The sequence below is a fragment of the Ictalurus punctatus genome, chromosome 28 (genome assembly GCF_001660625.3).
Source record: "Ictalurus punctatus breed USDA103 chromosome 28, Coco_2.0, whole genome shotgun sequence".
Taxonomy (NCBI): domain Eukaryota; kingdom Metazoa; phylum Chordata; class Actinopteri; order Siluriformes; family Ictaluridae; genus Ictalurus; species Ictalurus punctatus.
Genome location: NC_030443.2, coordinates 11,105,528 through 11,124,248, shown reverse-complemented (window position 1 = coordinate 11,124,248; position 18,721 = coordinate 11,105,528). Strand labels below are relative to the sequence as shown.

The following is an 18,721-nucleotide window of genomic DNA, read 5'->3' as shown; positions in this document are numbered from 1 at the left end:
TATATATACACATATACACACATATATATATATATATATATATATATATATATATATATACACATACATATATATAGATATATATACACATACATTATATGTATATATCTATATATATATATATATATATATATATATATATTATATATATATACACATACATTATATGTATATATCTATATATATATATATATATATATATATATATATATATATATATATATTTTTTTTTTTTTTGATAAACCAGTGTTTTGTTTGTAATTGTTTGATATCCATGACAATTTGTCACAGCCTTCTTTGCTCATATTTAACAAGGGTGCCAATATTGGTGAAGAGCACTGTATATCTCATATACTAGGTACAACAGCATGCAACAGACACAAAGAGAGATACATACATACATACAACAGAGACAAAGCCATATTTTGGAGTGCTAGGTTGTAACCATTTAATTTCAGTTTCAACTTGCTGACTTTACAAAACATCATTCAGCAAATCTGTCTTGGCATAAGGACCACCAAAAAGGTACAAAACAATAAAGGTACATTTGTCATTATCAAAATAAACACAAGCACACATATTAAACCAATAGTATAGCACTTCAAAAATATTTTCGGTCACTAGCTACATCATAAGTCTACCAGCATTCTGTCTACAAAATGGTATGAAGTCATATTAATGTATGTTTTTAGCCATTAAAATATACTACAGATTTAATATCCAAGGCACAAGATACAAAAACAAAATAATAAAACAAAAAGGTTTGAGTAAATACCATTAAGACATTGTCACAAAAGCAGACACTACAAGGCTCAAGTCAAATAACAATTCACTCACATTGCTATAAGAAATGTACAAAATTTCACTTTAAGGTGACTTGTATTATAATGCAGGATCAGAAAGAGTATCATGACCATCAAAACACCAAGTTTTTTCTCTGTTGAAACATTTCAGACACAGAAGTTTGAATATTGTACATAAAAACTGTAGTTCCACACACTTCCAAACATCCAACAAATAAAATCAACCCATGCTATATTAATTTTGCTCTTATTTCATTTAGACTGGGACAACATGCAGACACCACAGAAAGAAAGCGGATACAGAAGGCAATACCGTGTTGTGGAAAGTGTATCACTATGAATGCTCAGACTAAAGACACTGGTGTTTCAATCTACCACAAATGCCCTGGTGAGAGAGGAAGCAAGATGTTACTGAATGTATGAGTCAGTAAATGAAGTGGAACTGGTGTTCAAAGAAATTCAAAAGAAATGTCATTTCTTGAGAATGTGCTAAACCCATTCTTCCTGCTAATTATCTGCTTGTCATTGACTTTATCAACTGTTTATTGGACTTGGGAAAGAATAATAATAATAATAATAATAATAATAATAATAATAATAATAATAAACACATTCTTTAGCCATATTTGGAAACACGGGTGTCATCTAAAAGCTGGATATTGCACAATGCATACCAAACAATTGGTTTATTGAGAACATCATATAGGAATGGAGCAGCTTTTGACCAAATGATTGCCTTGTGCAATGTCAAATATAAAGAACAACAACAACAACAAAAAAAAAGACACACAAGACTGTGTGCTTTTGCTAATTACCAAATTGAGCAAGTGCTACATAAATATTTCACAATTTGTCATGTCACATTTCACAGATTGTACTGGAAATATATTAGGTACCTATTGTGTTGGCACTATTGATAAAAATCCCATTGATTAGCCTGATCAGTGGAATTGAGTAGAGATGTATAGCCAATGAGGAAAGGAATCATTTCTTTCTTCCATTTTTTTCACCTTCTTGCATGTATTGAAATTGTCGATAATTTCTTAATAGAAATGCTTAACCCAATAATTTCTAGTTGTGAGGCACAGCTGTCAACATTTAGCTATACAGTAGAAAATAAATTGGAGTCTCAGTGGGGTTGGTGAGTGATTGTTAACTCTTCCTTACCCCAAATACAATGCAGTGCTCAAAATACCCAATTAATATCACAACAAATTCTGATATTTCACTCATTTGGAAAAAGGACAACCAACAAAGGATCCCTTGAATATAGTCTAAGATTATTTGACCAAATAAGGCTAAATGGCACATCATACTGGACTTCTTCTGCTGCAGAAGAATGAAGATGAAGTAGTAGCACAGTCTTTCACATTTCAGCTTGTTGGCTTCAAACAAGGTTCTTCAGGTTGCAGGCCAGGAAGCGCAGTGTGCTACAGTTAAGGCGCTCTGTTTTACAAGACTAAACAAATTACTTCAAAAGGGACAAGTGGGGAGGAAAGAAGAGAAAGAACAAAACAAAACAAAAAAACAGATCTTAAAGGAACAACTTTCCCACTCACTGTCCAGCATGACCGAGCCTGACTGAATAAGGCGAAGGTGTAATCATCTCACAGCTTTTACTCATACACAAAATCCTTTAACATATGGCCTCACAGAGGGTCATAATTTAGCTGATAAAGCTTCAGGGACAAAAAACAATTACAGGACAGTTAAAAATGTCTAAACATTTCAAGTTTACAATGTCTGAATTTCAGATTAAGCAACTTCTTAAAACAAATCACGACGTATAACTATGTTCCTATACAAAGCAAATGAAAAGAATAACATTCCTATAAAGAACTGTTCACGACTACATATGAAGCTTTTAAAAAGTCAACTAGAATAAGTATTCCAACTTGCATTCTCCACACAGAGTCCAGTGTTCAGTTTATTTCTTTTGCATTATACTGATTCAGGCAACAAGATCTTTTAAAAAAAAAAAAAAAAAAAAAAAAAAAAAAAAAAAACACACACAAAAATAATTAAATGGAATGCTTCTCATTCGATTGTAATTGACACAAGTGCTTTCTTTTGGTTCTGTCCCTCACCCTCTTTCTCCTTTTCCTCTTTCTCCAACTCTGGTAAAGAGGTGAGAACTATGCCATTTTTTGCCTCCTCCCCTGCTGTTCCCTCCTCACTTCCATGGCCTGCTCTAGAGCCTGGTGAATTCTGGGCCATGGAGGCAGAGGATCGAGAGTCGTAGTTCATGGTTGAGGAGACCTGGGAGATGACAGGTGTTTGTACTGAGGAAGAGGAGGAGGAGGAGGTGGCGGTGACATCGAAGGCTTGCTCGGTCATCTCAAAATGGGCCAGGTTCTCCTCCTCTTCCTCCTGCATGTGGCTCAAGTAGTCTGGGAGGAGGAACTCACTGGGGAAACAGAGCACAGAAGGTTAAATACAGTCATGTGTGATATTCATTAAAATACATTTAAAAATTCATTTAAAGCACACAAATTTAAAGAAACACTGGCAGACAGGTAATAGGCCATCAGAGGTAAGAATGAAGGGTTAATATTAGTTCAAATTACCCCAAATCTGTCAGCCAAAACATGATTTATGTCTTGTGCCTTTATAATTAACAATGTGAATGATTTACATAATGATCCATACCACAGGTTCTCAACCTTGTGGTTGCCTGATATGCAGATGTGTTCTGAGCTGATTTTTACCAACTGAGTTCTACGCTGGTACACTTTACTTACAGTCCTCTCTGAAAGTATTGGAACAGCAAGGTCAATTATGTTTTTGCTACACAGTGAAAACATTTGGGTTTGAGATCAACAGATGAAAATATGACAATAGCTCAGAATTTCAGCTTTATTGTCCTGATATTTACACCTATGTGTTAAACAGGTGTGAACCCACCCATTTTTCCAAGCGATCAGAATATTGGAACATGTGACTGTGAGGGATTTCTTGTTGCCTGTTAGATTAATTACTTAAAGAATTAATAGCTCGGAATGTCTACTCTTGGTTTGAGCCCTGTGTTTCACCTGTGATTGCATTTGTTTTTAAATAGGAAAAACCAGCATGAAGACCAGAGCGCTGTCTATGGGAGAAAAGCAAGCCATTTTGAAGCCGAGAAAAGAGAGACAATTAAATCAGAGCCATTGCACATAATTAGGTATAGCCAATGTGTCCTGACAAAGAATGAAACCAGTGGTATACTACCAGGCAGACACTGAACAGATCATCCAAGGAAAAAACAGCAGTGGCTGACCAAAAAATTGTCCTCCACAGGGCATGGGTGAAGGTATAACAATACACTGTCTGAAGAAGACTTCGGGCAGAAATATAGATGCCATACCACAAGATGCAAACCACTCATTAGCAGTAACAATCAGATGAGCCACAAACATTTTGGAACCAAGATAAACCTCTACCAATGTGATGTAACTGCTAAAGTCTGGAGAAAGAAAGGATCTGCTCATGATACAAAACATTAGTGATGTTAAGTTTGGATCGTTTCACTGACTCAGGTCTTTGAATCTCGTTCAGCAAAATGAACAAATCATTTTTCGAGTCACTTCGTGTGTTTTGTTCATTTCAGCAGAATATAATTAAAATGTTACATGTTAAATTCCCCAACACATGTAGTACTTACACAGTGACCGCCCCATAGGCTGAACGCAGTGGGGCTGTGATTTGATGAACGAATGATTCGAACCCGAAGACTCGAGACGTGAACTAATAATTTCTGTTTCCTGTACAGAACCTACGGGGATGTTGCAGCACATGCATAATCAAAAATGAACAAATCGCTCTCTGAGACAACCCGCTGTTCCCGAGTCATATTAAAGATTTGTTTAAAATGAACGAATCGTCCATGAACGACACATAAATACAAAACATAAGAGCTCATCAGTCAAGCACACTGGAGGTAGTGTCATGGATTTGGCTTGCATGGCTGCTTCTGGAACAGGCTCGCTACTGTTTATTGATAATGTAAGTCATGGTGATAGCAGCGGAATGAATTCAGAAGTCTAACAAAACATTCTATCTGCCAATTTACAGATAAATGCATCCAATCTAATTGGGACAAATGTAGCATGTAGCAAATGGTGGCAGAGGTTCAAGCCCCAGCACTGCCAAACTGCCATTGTTGGGCCCTTGAGCAAGGCCCTTTAACCCATGTATCAGGGCTGACCGTGCGCTCTGACCCCACCTTCCTAACATGCTGGGGTATGCGAAGAAAATAATTTCACTGTGCTGGAATGTATATGTGACCATTAAATGTAGCAAGACAATGAACCAAAACACACTGCTAACACAACAAAGGACTTCATCAGGGTCAAAAATAGAAGGTTTTAGACTGGTCAAGTCAAACCCAATTCAGCATGCATTTCACCTCCTGAAAGGATACTTGAGGGAGAAACCTCCCCTAAAACAAACAAGTAAATGAATCTACCAAAAAAGTTTGCTGATGTCAGAGGGTCACCAGTTTGTGATCTGATATATGCAGCCAAATATTAAGTGTTATTTACTTTCTGTTCTTATACTTCGTCATCTAAAAATGGGGTGGTCTGCCACCATAGTTGCCATGTGCCAAGTTGTTTAACACATCTAGAGGTAAATATCAGGAATTTGAAGCAGAAATTCTGATCAATCATATTATTCATATTTTGATCTCAAACTCAGATGTCTTCAGTTTATAGCAAATACAAAAGAATTGGCCTTGTTGTTCTAATGTTTTCAATGGGACAGTAGGTTTAACAGTTACAGAACACAGAAATTAAACTGTTTTGGATTCATTAACTGTCTGTGATCATATAAAGTGACAATTTATGTTTATAATAAGTAGTCAAGACACAAACAGAAATCATTGTTCCATGTCCTGACAAGTGAAATCCACACCCAGTGTGAAATGGTAACATGAAAACAAGAACTGGCCAACTATGCAGTCTTGAACACAGACTTCAACAATCTACTGTTGTGGGCTCTTACACAAAAAAAAGATAAAAAAAAACAAAACAAAACAAACAAACAAACAAACAAAAAAAAACATGGTTAAACATGTAAAAAGAGAGAGAGGAAAAAAAAGAGACCCGCAAGGAACAATTAAATGTGATGTGTTATCACACGTGCACAAGTACAATATATACTCAGGTAAAAAAAAAAAAAAGAAACATCCTTTTTTCCAGGAGACTGTATTTTAAAGATAATTTTGTAAAATCCACATAAGCTTTACAAATCTTTATTGGAAAGGGTTTAAATTATGTTTTTCATGCTTGTTCAATGAACCATAAATAATTATTGCACATGTACCCGTGGAACAGTCCTTAAGACACTAACAGTTTACAGGCGGCAGGCAATTAAGGTCACAGTTACAATAACTTAGGACACTAAAGAAACCTTTCTACGGACTCTGGAAAACACCAGAAGAAAGATGCCTAGAGATCCTGCTCACTTGCGTGAACATGTCATAGGCCTGCTGCAGCAGGCATGAGAACTGCAGATGTGGCCAGAGCAATAAACTGCAATGTCTGTAATGCAAGACGCCTAAGACAGTGCTACAGGGAGACAGGAAGGACAGCTGATCGTCCTTGCAGTGGAAAATTACATGTAAACGTGTGTATCCCCATACATGATCGAGAACTTGCAAATACCTTAGTGGAAGAGTAGGGAAACATCTCCCAGCAAGAACTGACCAATCTGGTACAGTCCATGGAGGATGAGATGCACTGTATTACTTAAAGCAGCTGGGGACCATGCCAGATACTGACTGTTACTATTAATATTGACCCCCCCCTTTGTTCAGGGACTCATTATTCCATTTCTGTTCGTTAAATGTCTGTGAAACTTGTTCAGTTTATGTCTCAGCTGTTGAATGTTTTTATGTTAATACAAATATTTACACATGTTAAGAAATTTGCTGGAAATAAAAGCAGTTGAAGGTGAGAGAACGTTTGTTTTTTTTGAGTATATGTGTGAAGGGTCTGGTATGTTTTATTCAAATTATAACTCTTGCCAGAGATTTGCCAACAATTTTTTAAATAAATAACACGTCATGCTTTTAACTGTTTGTAGTTACGGTTAATGTTGTGGAACGTCCACGACAAGTTCATTCCTATCACTTACATTATAGCAGCTATAAACAGTCATTCCCTCAAAAACTCTCCATGAAAACTCTCCATGGCAGAAAAGGTACTGAGAGTTACAAAGCGCTGACACCAGCAACTCCTTCCATAAATGTCTAATTATGGAAAGCTTCACCATATTAACGCTTAAATGCATACGTTTCACAATCATTGTTACATATTCGGGTTGTTAGCGACCCAGAGTATATACACTGCCCTAATATTTTATTAACAATTACAAAATAATAAAATACAGCACATTTGGTTATATTTTGACTTTTTATTTGACATTTAAAAAAATACATGTTAAAATTATGCATTTATAATTCACGTGTTAAAATAGTGAAAGTATTTTAGTCATTTTATCATGTATAATTTTTATGGCTAAAAACAATATAATCAAGTAATACTGTGATAGGCAAATGTGGCACCTTCTGCGCTTCACCTGGTAAATTCAGCATCTGGCTCATATTCTAGATCCGGATCATTCGATACATTACTCTCAATAGACTACTATCGTGTTCACAATCATCAAAATCAATAGTTTGTTCGCTGACAGCTTCATCATCAGATCCACAGTCAAACGATGCTAATATTTGATAAGAAACTTAAGTAACTGGCTAAGTCGGGTCATGTTTTGTAATGTTTCTTTTATGTCTGAAGTAATTATGATTGACACCTTACATCACCATTGTTTACCAAACATTCCCACCTTGAGGAATAAAAATTAATAGCCATGAGAAATTACATATTGATACACAGAAAAATATACTTTCACTATTACATACCACGGGTCAGTAGCGACCCTATAAACTTTTTACAATAAATTCATTATAAAACACATATGATTTGATAATTTTATACATACATACATACATACATACATACATATATATATATTTTTTGTATTGTTGATAGCTTGAGGTATACTAAGAAGGTGGAGGTCTAATATGAAAAAATTAACGAGGGGGAGGGTACTGGATGACCTCGCAGGTCGCTATCGACCCACGGTATGTGTTTAAGGGTTAATGATTATACGTTTTTCTTTGTTAAATAACAATGCATCTTTTAATCCGTTTATTATTATGCTTATATTATGTGGAGTGTTCACCCAACAAATCCCTGGCAATGTTTTATTTTAACGATAGAAATGATAACCCATTAGAAGGAGCATGTTGATATAAAGCTATTGCTTGAATTTTAATTAATCAACACCTTCAGACCAATCAGATTCGAGAATTCAACAATGCTGTGATAATAAACAATACAAAATTGATGGAAGTTGTTTCAAACTTTAAATAAGACAGATGAAGTAATAATAAACAATGTTCAGTGGATTGCGCACTATTTGAAAGTAATGGACTATAACCCTCTAAAGAAGAAGGTGTATTAAAATAAAAGGGAGAGATGGGAGGAGAAAGAAGGGACAATGGGACCCTTTAATGGGTCACATTATAATGGTCTTCCTGAAACCCTCATGAGGAAACACTGAAAGGGATGACCATAGAAATAAATGTTAGCTACTATAAGTGTTCATTACATTTAGATTTTTTTTTTTTTAACAGATTATCTATGAAAAGGAATTTTATTTTGAAAATTATTATTTTCTTTTGTAGTCTGGCTGTCCATAAACCAGAGAGAAATAGAGGCACCTCAGTAGCTGACATTAGAGCACTTTATGCTATATGTTTAGCTATGTTCTCCAATCTTACACCACAGAGACATAGTTATTTCATTATTTCCACCGAGACCTCATGGCAAGATGTTATTATAATTCAAGTTGAGATATATATTATATATATATATATATATATATATATATATATATATATATATATATATAAAAATAAAAACTAGTGAATATCAACAATCTATTTCATGTCATCATTACTTAATACTAACTGTTTAGTGTTGTTCAACAAATGGTTTATATAAACATTTAGTACTGCTCTATAAATGGTTTGAGCTTGGATTATGAATAGTCTACGATCAACTACAAGCTCTGTGTAGGCTCTAGTGTCTAACCATTAATGAATAACTAGAATATAACTTTTAGGTAACACATCACTATAGCATTTCAGTCACTGTTATCCTAACATTCCTAGCAAATCCAATTAACTGTTAAGGATGCAGATCTCCTGGTCTCTGTCTTCCATCCTCAGTCAGAGTTATACCTGCTTTCAGCAGGAATGGTCAATGGGTTGATACAAGGTAGACAGTGTCTGGTTCTCGTTATTCCAACAGCGAAACAGACATCTCTGCACAAATTGCAGCCACACTCTCTGCCAGAAACTGCTCTCTCTTTGGATGTCTTTGCTTCATATCTTGAGAAAGTGCCAAATTATTGCCTCATTCTTGCAGGCTTGTTCAGCTCATACATTGTTTATTTGTGCTGGATACACACAGATCGGACAGGGAGAGAATGATGGAGAGAGAGGAATGGGTGACGAAATAGTGGATTTTTGTGGTTTAGGAACTGAAGACTCAACATTTCCAGGAATCTAATGAGGATGCTAGTTCAGGATTGATATACTGGTTCTAATGAGTGGTCTTTTTTTAGGCCGCCACTAAGCTCTTAAGAATTGGTTTACAATAGTTGTTCATGTACATTCTCTCTTTCACACCCTTGTATGTAACTAAGTGTTCAAATCCAAGTCGTTCAAATATGGTACTGTCTACTTGCCTACTCTTATACAGCCTTTACAGTGACTCCATTCCTAATAAAGTCCATATTTAAGAACCTTTCACAACCACCATCTGGAAACAACACATAACTATTTCATTATATCAGTGTTATAAATTCAGATTTGCATTCTGGGAATATCCATGCCTAAAGAGCCCATGCACCATTATCAACTCAAAGAATACATAATCTTTTGGGATGTGCACAACACAAGGATAACCAAGGATAAGATCTTATGATCAAACTGTAAGAGTCTACTACCTTTAATAACTTTGACACCAAAACAATAAAATAAAATAAAAAGTTTGCCATGTCACAAAGTAAGAACAAAATCATGAAACCTATGATCGGCTCTTATCCTCATCAAAAGAGGTGAGGGATGGTAGATTGGTTAGAATGTTTTCTGGTGAAACAGCAAAATGAATTTGTAACCTTCAATGTGAAAAATTACAAACCGCTTTTTCGCTTCTAATACTGGGACTTTATAAATGAAAGATGAAATTGGTAGAGATTAATTACTTCATCTGTGTATACAACTACATTTATTATAGACTAATGGAATGTTGCGCCTTAATCGTTGCCATTTGAAACCCTCATGACTAGCTAAGCCTGCATTGGTGTTTCTGTTCGCATAGACAAGTCTAATTACTTTCAACTCCTCCTCACCTGGTCTGGAAGTAGTTTGCTAGCTCTGATGCCTCATGGTTCAGACTCCTCAGGTGTACGATTAAATTGCCGGAGTTGGTAAACATGGCGCCGCACGTTTTGCACTCGTAAATCCGAGGCTTGCGGATGATGTGGCGGGACACCCTCATATGGTGCTTATATTCACCGAAGGATGTGAATGTGGCGCTACAGATCTGGCACCGGAAACAGCGTTTACCTTCATGCTTCAGACGGTGCATCTTTAGGGAGTAGGCCCGTGTGAACTTTTTCCCACAGCGGTCGCACTGGAACGGCTTAATGCCTGCCGAGCAAATGAGTCAGCAGTCACAAGAGAGTCCACAGTTTAATATTTACCAAACCAAGCCTTTATCCACATAATGCATGTATAGATTGGAGCAGTTCTCCTCCAAAAAAAACTACAATACCGACAATGAAAGCGACCAAAGGACAGCACACACACACAAAAATTGTATTACTTATAGGCTAGATTATATTAAAAAACAAAAAAAAACAAAAATAAAAACAGCCATAAAAGGACTGGGGCCAAAAGGGGACCCAAGCTAATACTGGGAGCTGAAATTATCCTAAAAGTAATGTAAGACCAGAGGCTCTTGCTCTCACCGGAGTGGATGAGCATGTGCTGCTTAAGGTTCTGGATTCGAGTAAAGCGGACTCCACATGTGGGGCACTGGAATGGCCGCTCAGGCCCGTTGAGTCCCGGGCGTGTGGAAGGGCTGATGTACAGGTGGTAAGGATACTGAACATTTTCCAGCCTACAGGACAATAGAGTACAGAAGTAAAGAGGAGACGGAGAGAAGAAAGAAAATACAAGACACCAAATAAATGAGGAGTCATGAGGACAAAAGAGACAATGAGTATAATCACGTCTATGTTTGAGATGCAAGAACATTTGGGATAATTTCTGTGAAAAATTTACTTTATTTAGCTAAATGTTCAAGTTAAATTCCTTAACAAGAAGCTTTTTTAAATTTAGTTTTTTACAAGTTTAAATACAGTTTGCATGTGTAATGCAGATTCTATTAATAATTACTAAAGTGTTGTGGGCAAACAGTTTGAATTGGCAACGTTACAGTTTTTTTTTTTTTTTTTTATACCAACACTGTCTGCTTCCAAAGTTCCACAATCTGCAGCCCAGAGAGGTTTCAGACTAACGTATCACAAGTTTACTCAGGCATATCAAGTTATCCAATAAAAATAAAAAGGTCATTTTTGGAGATGTACAGCTGTGCTTCTTTTCTTCTCCCTTTTGTTTTGCATCACGACACTTCACTTTTCTCCCAGTGTTTCTACAAAATTCAAGAGCCAAGAACTTTCCAAACAGCTAGCCAACTAGCTTATGGTCCTTTGGCAACAAATCTTGCCAAAGTCTAATAGCCACGACAACACCGTCTAAGCCACCTCCACTTATAAATAAGTATAAGATGCAGACTGAAAGGATGAAAAATTATAGCCCTCCTCTTAAGATTTAAAAAAAAATAAAATTGTAAAAGTGAGACATCATAAAAAGATACTTTGTAAAAACACTGCAATCTTGTAAAACATCTGTACCGTTCGTCCTCCTCCATGTGGCCAGTAGTGTTTGGGGTGCCCTGGATGGACTGAAGGCCCTCTGTCACCCCTTCATCCATGGAGCCTATGAAAGCATATAGCCATTTGTTTTTTATTTCTTAGATTATATAATAAATAAGAATTAATTTAAAAAAAAAAAATGTTTAAAAAAACAACAAAAAAAAACCAAAAAAAAACAAACAAACAAACAAACAAAGGCGAAAGTTTAAAGAATCAGAGATTGTGGTTAAGTATGTGTAATTAGATAGTACTTACTATGATTTAAAAAATACATTGTTATAATAAAAACATAGTGAAATAATTGATGTGATCATTAATTTCTTTTTTATTAATTATTATTGCCAACATTGTTATGGAAATCAATGCATGGCATGAGGTTTGGAGAGCAAACCAGTAACATAGTTCTGGCTAACATAATGGAAAACATAAGGGCATATTGCTACTTTAATTGGGAATGTCTATGGTCAGCCAGGCATAACACTGCAGACAAGAGTAAGCCTTCACATTATTATGATCTACCCCCATATTTAATACACACACACACAAAATATACTGCTTATATAATGTTGGACAACTCAAAATGTCACTAATCCCCCTGTTCCTTTTGACGTTCCTGTCTGTAAAGAGAGTGATTTTGGGAGCTTGTCTGGTTCAAAAATAAAGCATAACATTTTGCCAATGTTTTGGTGTCCTGTGGTACTCTTCTGAGTCTGCATATTGGTAACATGCACAACTTATCAAGGTTTTGGGGGTTTTAACACAAACATAATAAAACAAACCTGTCCTTCTTCATTTAGAGCATACTGATATCAATTTAGCATTTATCCTCACAAATTAGATACTCAGGAGCCCAATTTCAAAAGTAGGCTTCAGACAAAATTAGGTAACCAATCTTATTCAGTTTAATGAGTTATTTTCCTCAGTTTTAACCCAAGTTGTAACCCTAATGATGCACAATGATAACTTAAAATAATTACAAAAGACAATCTAAGACACTGACTTGATTTAAACAGCTTTCTTTCAATGCTGGTTTTAAAGCACTTTCATCCATCTGGGTCTCTGCTGTGAACAAACCCTTCTGCCATTAATTAGGGCTGCAATTATTATTCATTATAATACACATTGTGCACTGATTAGCAACAAAAAGGAGTTTTTTTTTTGTCAGCTATTGAAGCTGACTACTGAAGCCTGATTTTAAAGGTAAGGAAAGGTGTATGTGCAGGATTCTGACCTAGTGCTGTTTGAATAAAGAGAAAACACACAAAAAGATACACACAATCACATTTAAAAATGCTCATTTCAAGTATTGTTTCCAATTATTAGATTTTTGTTTAAATTAATTATTGTAATTGGAATAGGGAATAATGGTTGGATTAGTCAATTAAAAAACAAATCAACAGATTCAATTAATAAAAATAATCGTTTGTTGTAGCCCTACTGCCTTTATCACTCATTGCATAGGTATTGCAAGGTATACTGAACTTGTAGTAGATAACCAAAAAGGGTGCTTGTGAGCACATTTTTAAATAAATCACAATAATAATAATAATAATAATAAAAATAATAAGCTGTGTAAACATAGGTAGAATAAGGGGTTGGGCCACTAAAAGTATCATACCTATGGATGAAGACTGAGGGCTGATGAGCAGATCCTCGTGGGTGTGTTCACTGCCAGGCACAGTTTGCTGGTCGGTCAGTGAGCTGTGTGAGGCGCTGACTGGCTGCGATGCCTCCTCGTGTGCTTCTTCATCGCTTAGCCTTTCCACCTTCACTTGCACATCCTCCTCTTCCTCTTCTACCACGGCCGTCCCACCCACACCCAGTGCCCGAGGGCCTTCACAGGACAAGTATTCCACCAATGCCCGGCTGCCTCCGTCTTGTCCGGATGGTCCACTAGACTCCAGCAACCCCTCAGGAAGTTTGGCCTTTTCTGAAGTGAAGCGGCGATCTACACCAAATGGGTAAGTCCATGAAAATGCAAGGGAGGGTTCCAGGGTCTGAGCAGAGCTCTCAGGGAAGGAAGACGATGAAGGTGAAGGATTTGGGACTTGTGGTGAGGATGAGGAGGTTGGTTGTGGGCTAGTGAAGCCTTTACGTTTGCGGCGCGACTCACGGCACACAGGGACGGGCCGCTCAGGTGCACTGCATTCTGAAGACACCGGCGAGGGTGATAGGGCATCTAGTGGAGTCAGAGTGCAAGTTGTCGCACCTTCTGGAGCTTCCTGGGGCCGGTGAAGAGTGGCAGTGTTGCTGGAAGCTGAGGTCGAGTTCCACAAGATGCTGGACTTCATGAATTCTGAGCAGGTGTTGGCCACTGCAAACATCTGCATGTAGCTGGCGGCAGCCAGGACATCGATAATGTTCTCTGTGCTGATAGACAGTGTAGATGTGTAGGCGTATTCCAGCAGTGGAGCAAAGCCTGCTACAGTGACATGGTGGAGGTCCAAAACTGCCTTATTGTCCTCTGTGCTGGCTTCATCCTCACTTGGCTTCCCCGAGAGCTTAGCTTTGAGAAAGTCGCTGCAGCAAGCCAGCACTACCTTGTGGGCAGAGAAAAGCTGGCCCTGAACACGGATAGTAACATCGCAGAAGTGGCCCTCACTGCGCAGTGCATTGAGCTTGTCCAACAGCTCCTGGCTGTGACTGGGTGAATTGTGGGTAAACGTCTTCACTCCCATCTTCATCAGTGATAAAGGTTGGATTTCCTTGGAGACAGAAAGAGATTTAATAGAACGGCTGCTAAAATACTAATGGCTTCACTAAAAAAGAAACAGTGAACATCTCATGTGGAAAAAAAACAATGCAAATTTTCTTCTTTTACTACAGAAATATTGCAATGTATGAACATTCTTTCCATGCTTGACCTGATCCACAGCTTTATGTTTTAAATCAAAACCCAACTATTACCCCACTAAATTGCCACCATTGCTACCACTGAGCAGTCATGAGTTCAAATCCCAGCACTGCTGGGACCTTGAGCAAGGCCCTTAACCCTCAACTGCTCAGTTGTATAAAGGAGATAAATGTAAATTGCTCTGGATAAGGGCATCTGCCAAATGAGATAAATGTAAATTATTTACAAACTTGACCCTTCCCAAAGTGCTGCTGCTTTAGCTCTTTTACATTCATGCTCACTCAACTGTGCTGTAATATGAGCCACATGTGACATGAACACCACATGTGACTCTAGTGTGCCTGGTGTTAAAGTTAATTAAAATAACTATTTAAATTTATAAAATTTCTGGGAACCCTAACTTGGGGGAAAGCAGACGAACATTTATTAAAATTGTAGGTGGGACAATAGGCTATAAATACATAAAAGTAAGATTATAACATGACCCAAGCAAGGAAAAAAAAAAAAAATTATTTCCTAACAACAACTCATGCAAGTGAATTGCTGGATCCTGTTAAGTCTGGAGAACCATCTTTCAATCTAGCCCTAACAAGCATGTCGTGGAGAGAAAAAGAGAGAGAGGGATAGAGAAAGGAACAGAGAGAGACAGATAGAGAGGGAGGGAGACATATTTACATTCCACTGATCCCTATGACTGAGTTTTCTTAAACTGGAATCCGTATGACGCTAAGGGAAAACACGGACACTATGTGTTGTGGAATGTCCAACATGGAGATGCTGTAGTACTATTACGCTCAAATAAACTGTAGAATAGTGATACTAAGATCTGTTTAGTATCACTGCTGCCTGATTCAGATGACATTTAGCTGAGCAATGGGACATGCTTAGAAGCTATCTTCTCAAAACACAAGTGAAAAATAATCCATACTTAGTGTGCATCAGAGTTAGAAACTTACATTTAATGGTTTTTCAAGAGTGTGGCTGACTAATTGTAATCGAGTTTGGAAATTATTTTGGAACTCAATATTTGTGTGCAGAAAGACATGTAGTATCCTACTCTTCCATGGCAAAAGAATGACTAATGCTGAGGGGAAAGCTGACAGATAAAGCAGAAAAAAAAAAAAAAAGAAAGAAAAAAAAAGGCATGCATAGATTCAAAATCATAATGGTATTTTTGAAAGCATTCCCGCACTATATTTAATTAAAGGTAATGTGCAGTAGGATTAGACTGAGTGTTGTTATTGGAACAATTTAGATTTTACCTATACTCTGTATATTCTAAACCACTGATGTATTTTATGGCATGAATGTTTGTTATTGACTGACAATGCACCTGGCTTTTATACTGAGGACATAAATTGTCTTAAAGACCACTTCCTTCGCACCTCTAATGTTCTGCATAACATTGCAACAGAGGCTTACTGAAAGGTTGTCAGTATTGGACAAAAATAATTTGATGGCCAATATTCATTGCTGTGATATCAGTATCGGATTTCATTATGATATCAAACCAAGCCATTTAAATAATACACAGCAGTTTGTTTTAAAAGATAGATGTGAGTAAAGACCACAGACGGGCCGTAATTTTAGAAAATTATCAAAAATAGTGACCGGTTAGAGTGACATTACCAGAGTGTTTTATTACTCAAACCACAACAAGTTGCCAACGACTACAATTTTGAATTTGTTAATAAATGATGCCATACTTTTTAACTGTTTATTCTTACATTTAAGGTTGTAAGCATTTGAAAAAGTTCAGTTGCTTTATAGCAGCCATAAACAGTCGTTTCCTCTTTTTTTTTTCCATCTCGCATAGCTAACAAAATATAAAAAGTAGCTTGTCATGTTACTGAGAAACCAGAAAACACAAAGTGAAGCACCTGCTATACAAGATCCTGTAGGTAAGCTGTTACTATAGAAAAAACAACATTAGAACGAGCAGATTAATATAAGCATGTGATTTTAATTACAGCCAGCTCTACTGTTATAGAAAACTGATCAACATCTTCTGACCAATCAGTCAGTATGTTTACATGGACAACAATAAACCGATATTAATCCAATTAAGACAATACTCTGATAAAGAAACTACCATGTAAGCAGCAATTATTGATTACCTTAATACAGCTAAAGTCAAACTCGAAGTAAAAACAAATCGAATTAAGATGTGTGGAGTATTCCTATTTTAGGCGCATTATAGACATGTACTCACTTTAATCACAATATTAACGTTGTGTGGGAGTTTTCACCGCATTTTGCGACAGGACACACACACAGCAGCGCTCAACCGTTTGACGGCAAACAAGAGAGTACAGCTACGTCCGAAACCGCGTACTTAACTGCTATATAGTATATAGTAGGTGAAATACATGTATTTCAGCTACTATATAGTAGGTAAGTATGCGGTTTCGGACACAGCCACAGCTTCAAGCAGTCGCCTATTAGCATGTATAGCATAACAAATAATTAACTGCACTTGAAGCTTTCGTAAAAATTTTAAATGAAACACCCAAAACTGTATACGGTACCATAAAGAAGATGAACTGTATGTTGATAGGTGAAATTCTGGAGGGAACGTCGGACGGCGTAATGACGTATGCCGTTAATCGCTCTATGTTCTATAACATGTAAAAGAGGAACATGAAGGGAGTATTCTAAAAGCAACTCATGTAAACACCTTAATCACAATATTGTCTTATTCAGAATAAGGTCAATAATTAGATTACCGCTGTCCATGTAAACGTGGTCAGTGTTCAACATTTCAACAGTGCTGAGGTATAAGGCAAAGATCATCACAGGCTGAAGGCAAATATACAGAGGGTAACAGGTGTTGTAACAAACATACCTCGCGGTATTATTTTACCAAAGCCTGTAAAGGTGGTAGGGCGGCTTGGTAAACAGACTGAAATAATAAAAAAAATGTATTCTCAAGAGGTTGGACATGGACCTACAGACATTTACACATGACACAGATATTTTGTTTAACGCCACTGCCCATGTGTAAAAAACGATCCGTAACTTGTGGATTGAGGTCTTGTGAGAAGGCCTGCTTAGGGAAAGTTCAAGGGGCGTGGCTCTGTGCGCGAGCTGCTTTTGTTTACGCGCCGATCCTGAACAGTAAACTTGCCTCCAGTCAAAACAGCACGAGCTTCTCTCAGATCAGCCCGCGGGTCTGTGCGCGCGTTTAAGAATATTCATTATTTTTAGCACCTGTTAATTTCCTATGATATTTCAGCTTAGTTCGAGGCGACGCTCAGACAAAATTAAAACCACGTCTTTTAACAACGTAAGACCCATAAAATAAATAGAAAACCGCGTATAATTTCAGCCAATAAAACTGCTGGTAAGTCTCTCACGAAATGTTACGGATAATTAAAAATAGCCACAACCTCCTATAACTAGCTGGCTGGCTAAGTCTTTAGCTTGCTAGGTGAGTAACGTTATGTGACGCCGACCTTTAAAAGTCTTGATTCTTTTCACGGCCCAGCAATGACATGTTCTGTACACGGTGTATAAAAGTCTCATTTACTCACCTTTTAAACGAAAGCAGGATAAACACGACGGTTGGTGAAAAATTACGTGAGCATGAAGCTAACCAGCGAGCTATCCATATTAGCGCAGGCTAGCTAGTTCGGCAGTGGTATCATTGGTGCTGCGGTTTCACAGGAGTTCTCTCCCTTTCTTTCGAGGAAAAAATGTCACATTCCTGTACGCCGTAACTAACTGATATAACTTGTACTGAGAAAAGTCTTTATAAACGTATCCGGTATATAAAAAAAAATATTTCCGTATCGGAGCTACAGCTCCTTTCCTGGCCCAGTTGATGTTTACATCTTCTATCCCAGCATGCCGTTCGCGTAGCCCTCAGGATATCTACTTTGACTGACGAGCCCAAAACGCTCCGGCTAATTTCCAAATAGCTCCTGCTTTAAGTGCACTACATAGGATGTGGAACCACGTTTAATCTAATTGATCCTAATCTGTACAAGTGCATTTATATAGACAGGAC

General features: G+C 37.1%; 1 protein-coding gene across 2 annotated transcripts; it reads right to left on the bottom strand.

Annotated features, from left to right (window-relative positions):
- Positions 1–434: 434 nt before the first annotated feature.
- Positions 435–18,588, bottom strand: zbtb44 (zinc finger and BTB domain containing 44). Of its 2 annotated transcripts, none has more exons than XM_017460603.3 (6): positions 18,246–18,588; positions 13,477–14,563; positions 11,838–11,922; positions 10,890–11,041; positions 10,269–10,569; positions 435–3,210 (listed from the first exon to the last, which is right to left on the bottom strand). In XM_017460603.3, the coding sequence occupies exons 2-6, from the start codon at positions 14,540–14,542 to the stop codon at positions 2,841–2,843; spliced, it is 1,974 nt and encodes a 657-aa protein (XP_017316092.1). In that variant the 5' UTR covers positions 14,543–14,563; positions 18,246–18,588; the 3' UTR covers positions 435–2,840. The 2 variants fall into 2 exon arrangements, with proteins under 2 accessions (XP_017316092.1, XP_017316093.1); XM_017460604.3 differs by having other exon boundaries at positions 3,035–3,210; positions 10,486–10,569.
- Between the last annotated feature and the right edge of the window lie 133 nt (positions 18,589–18,721).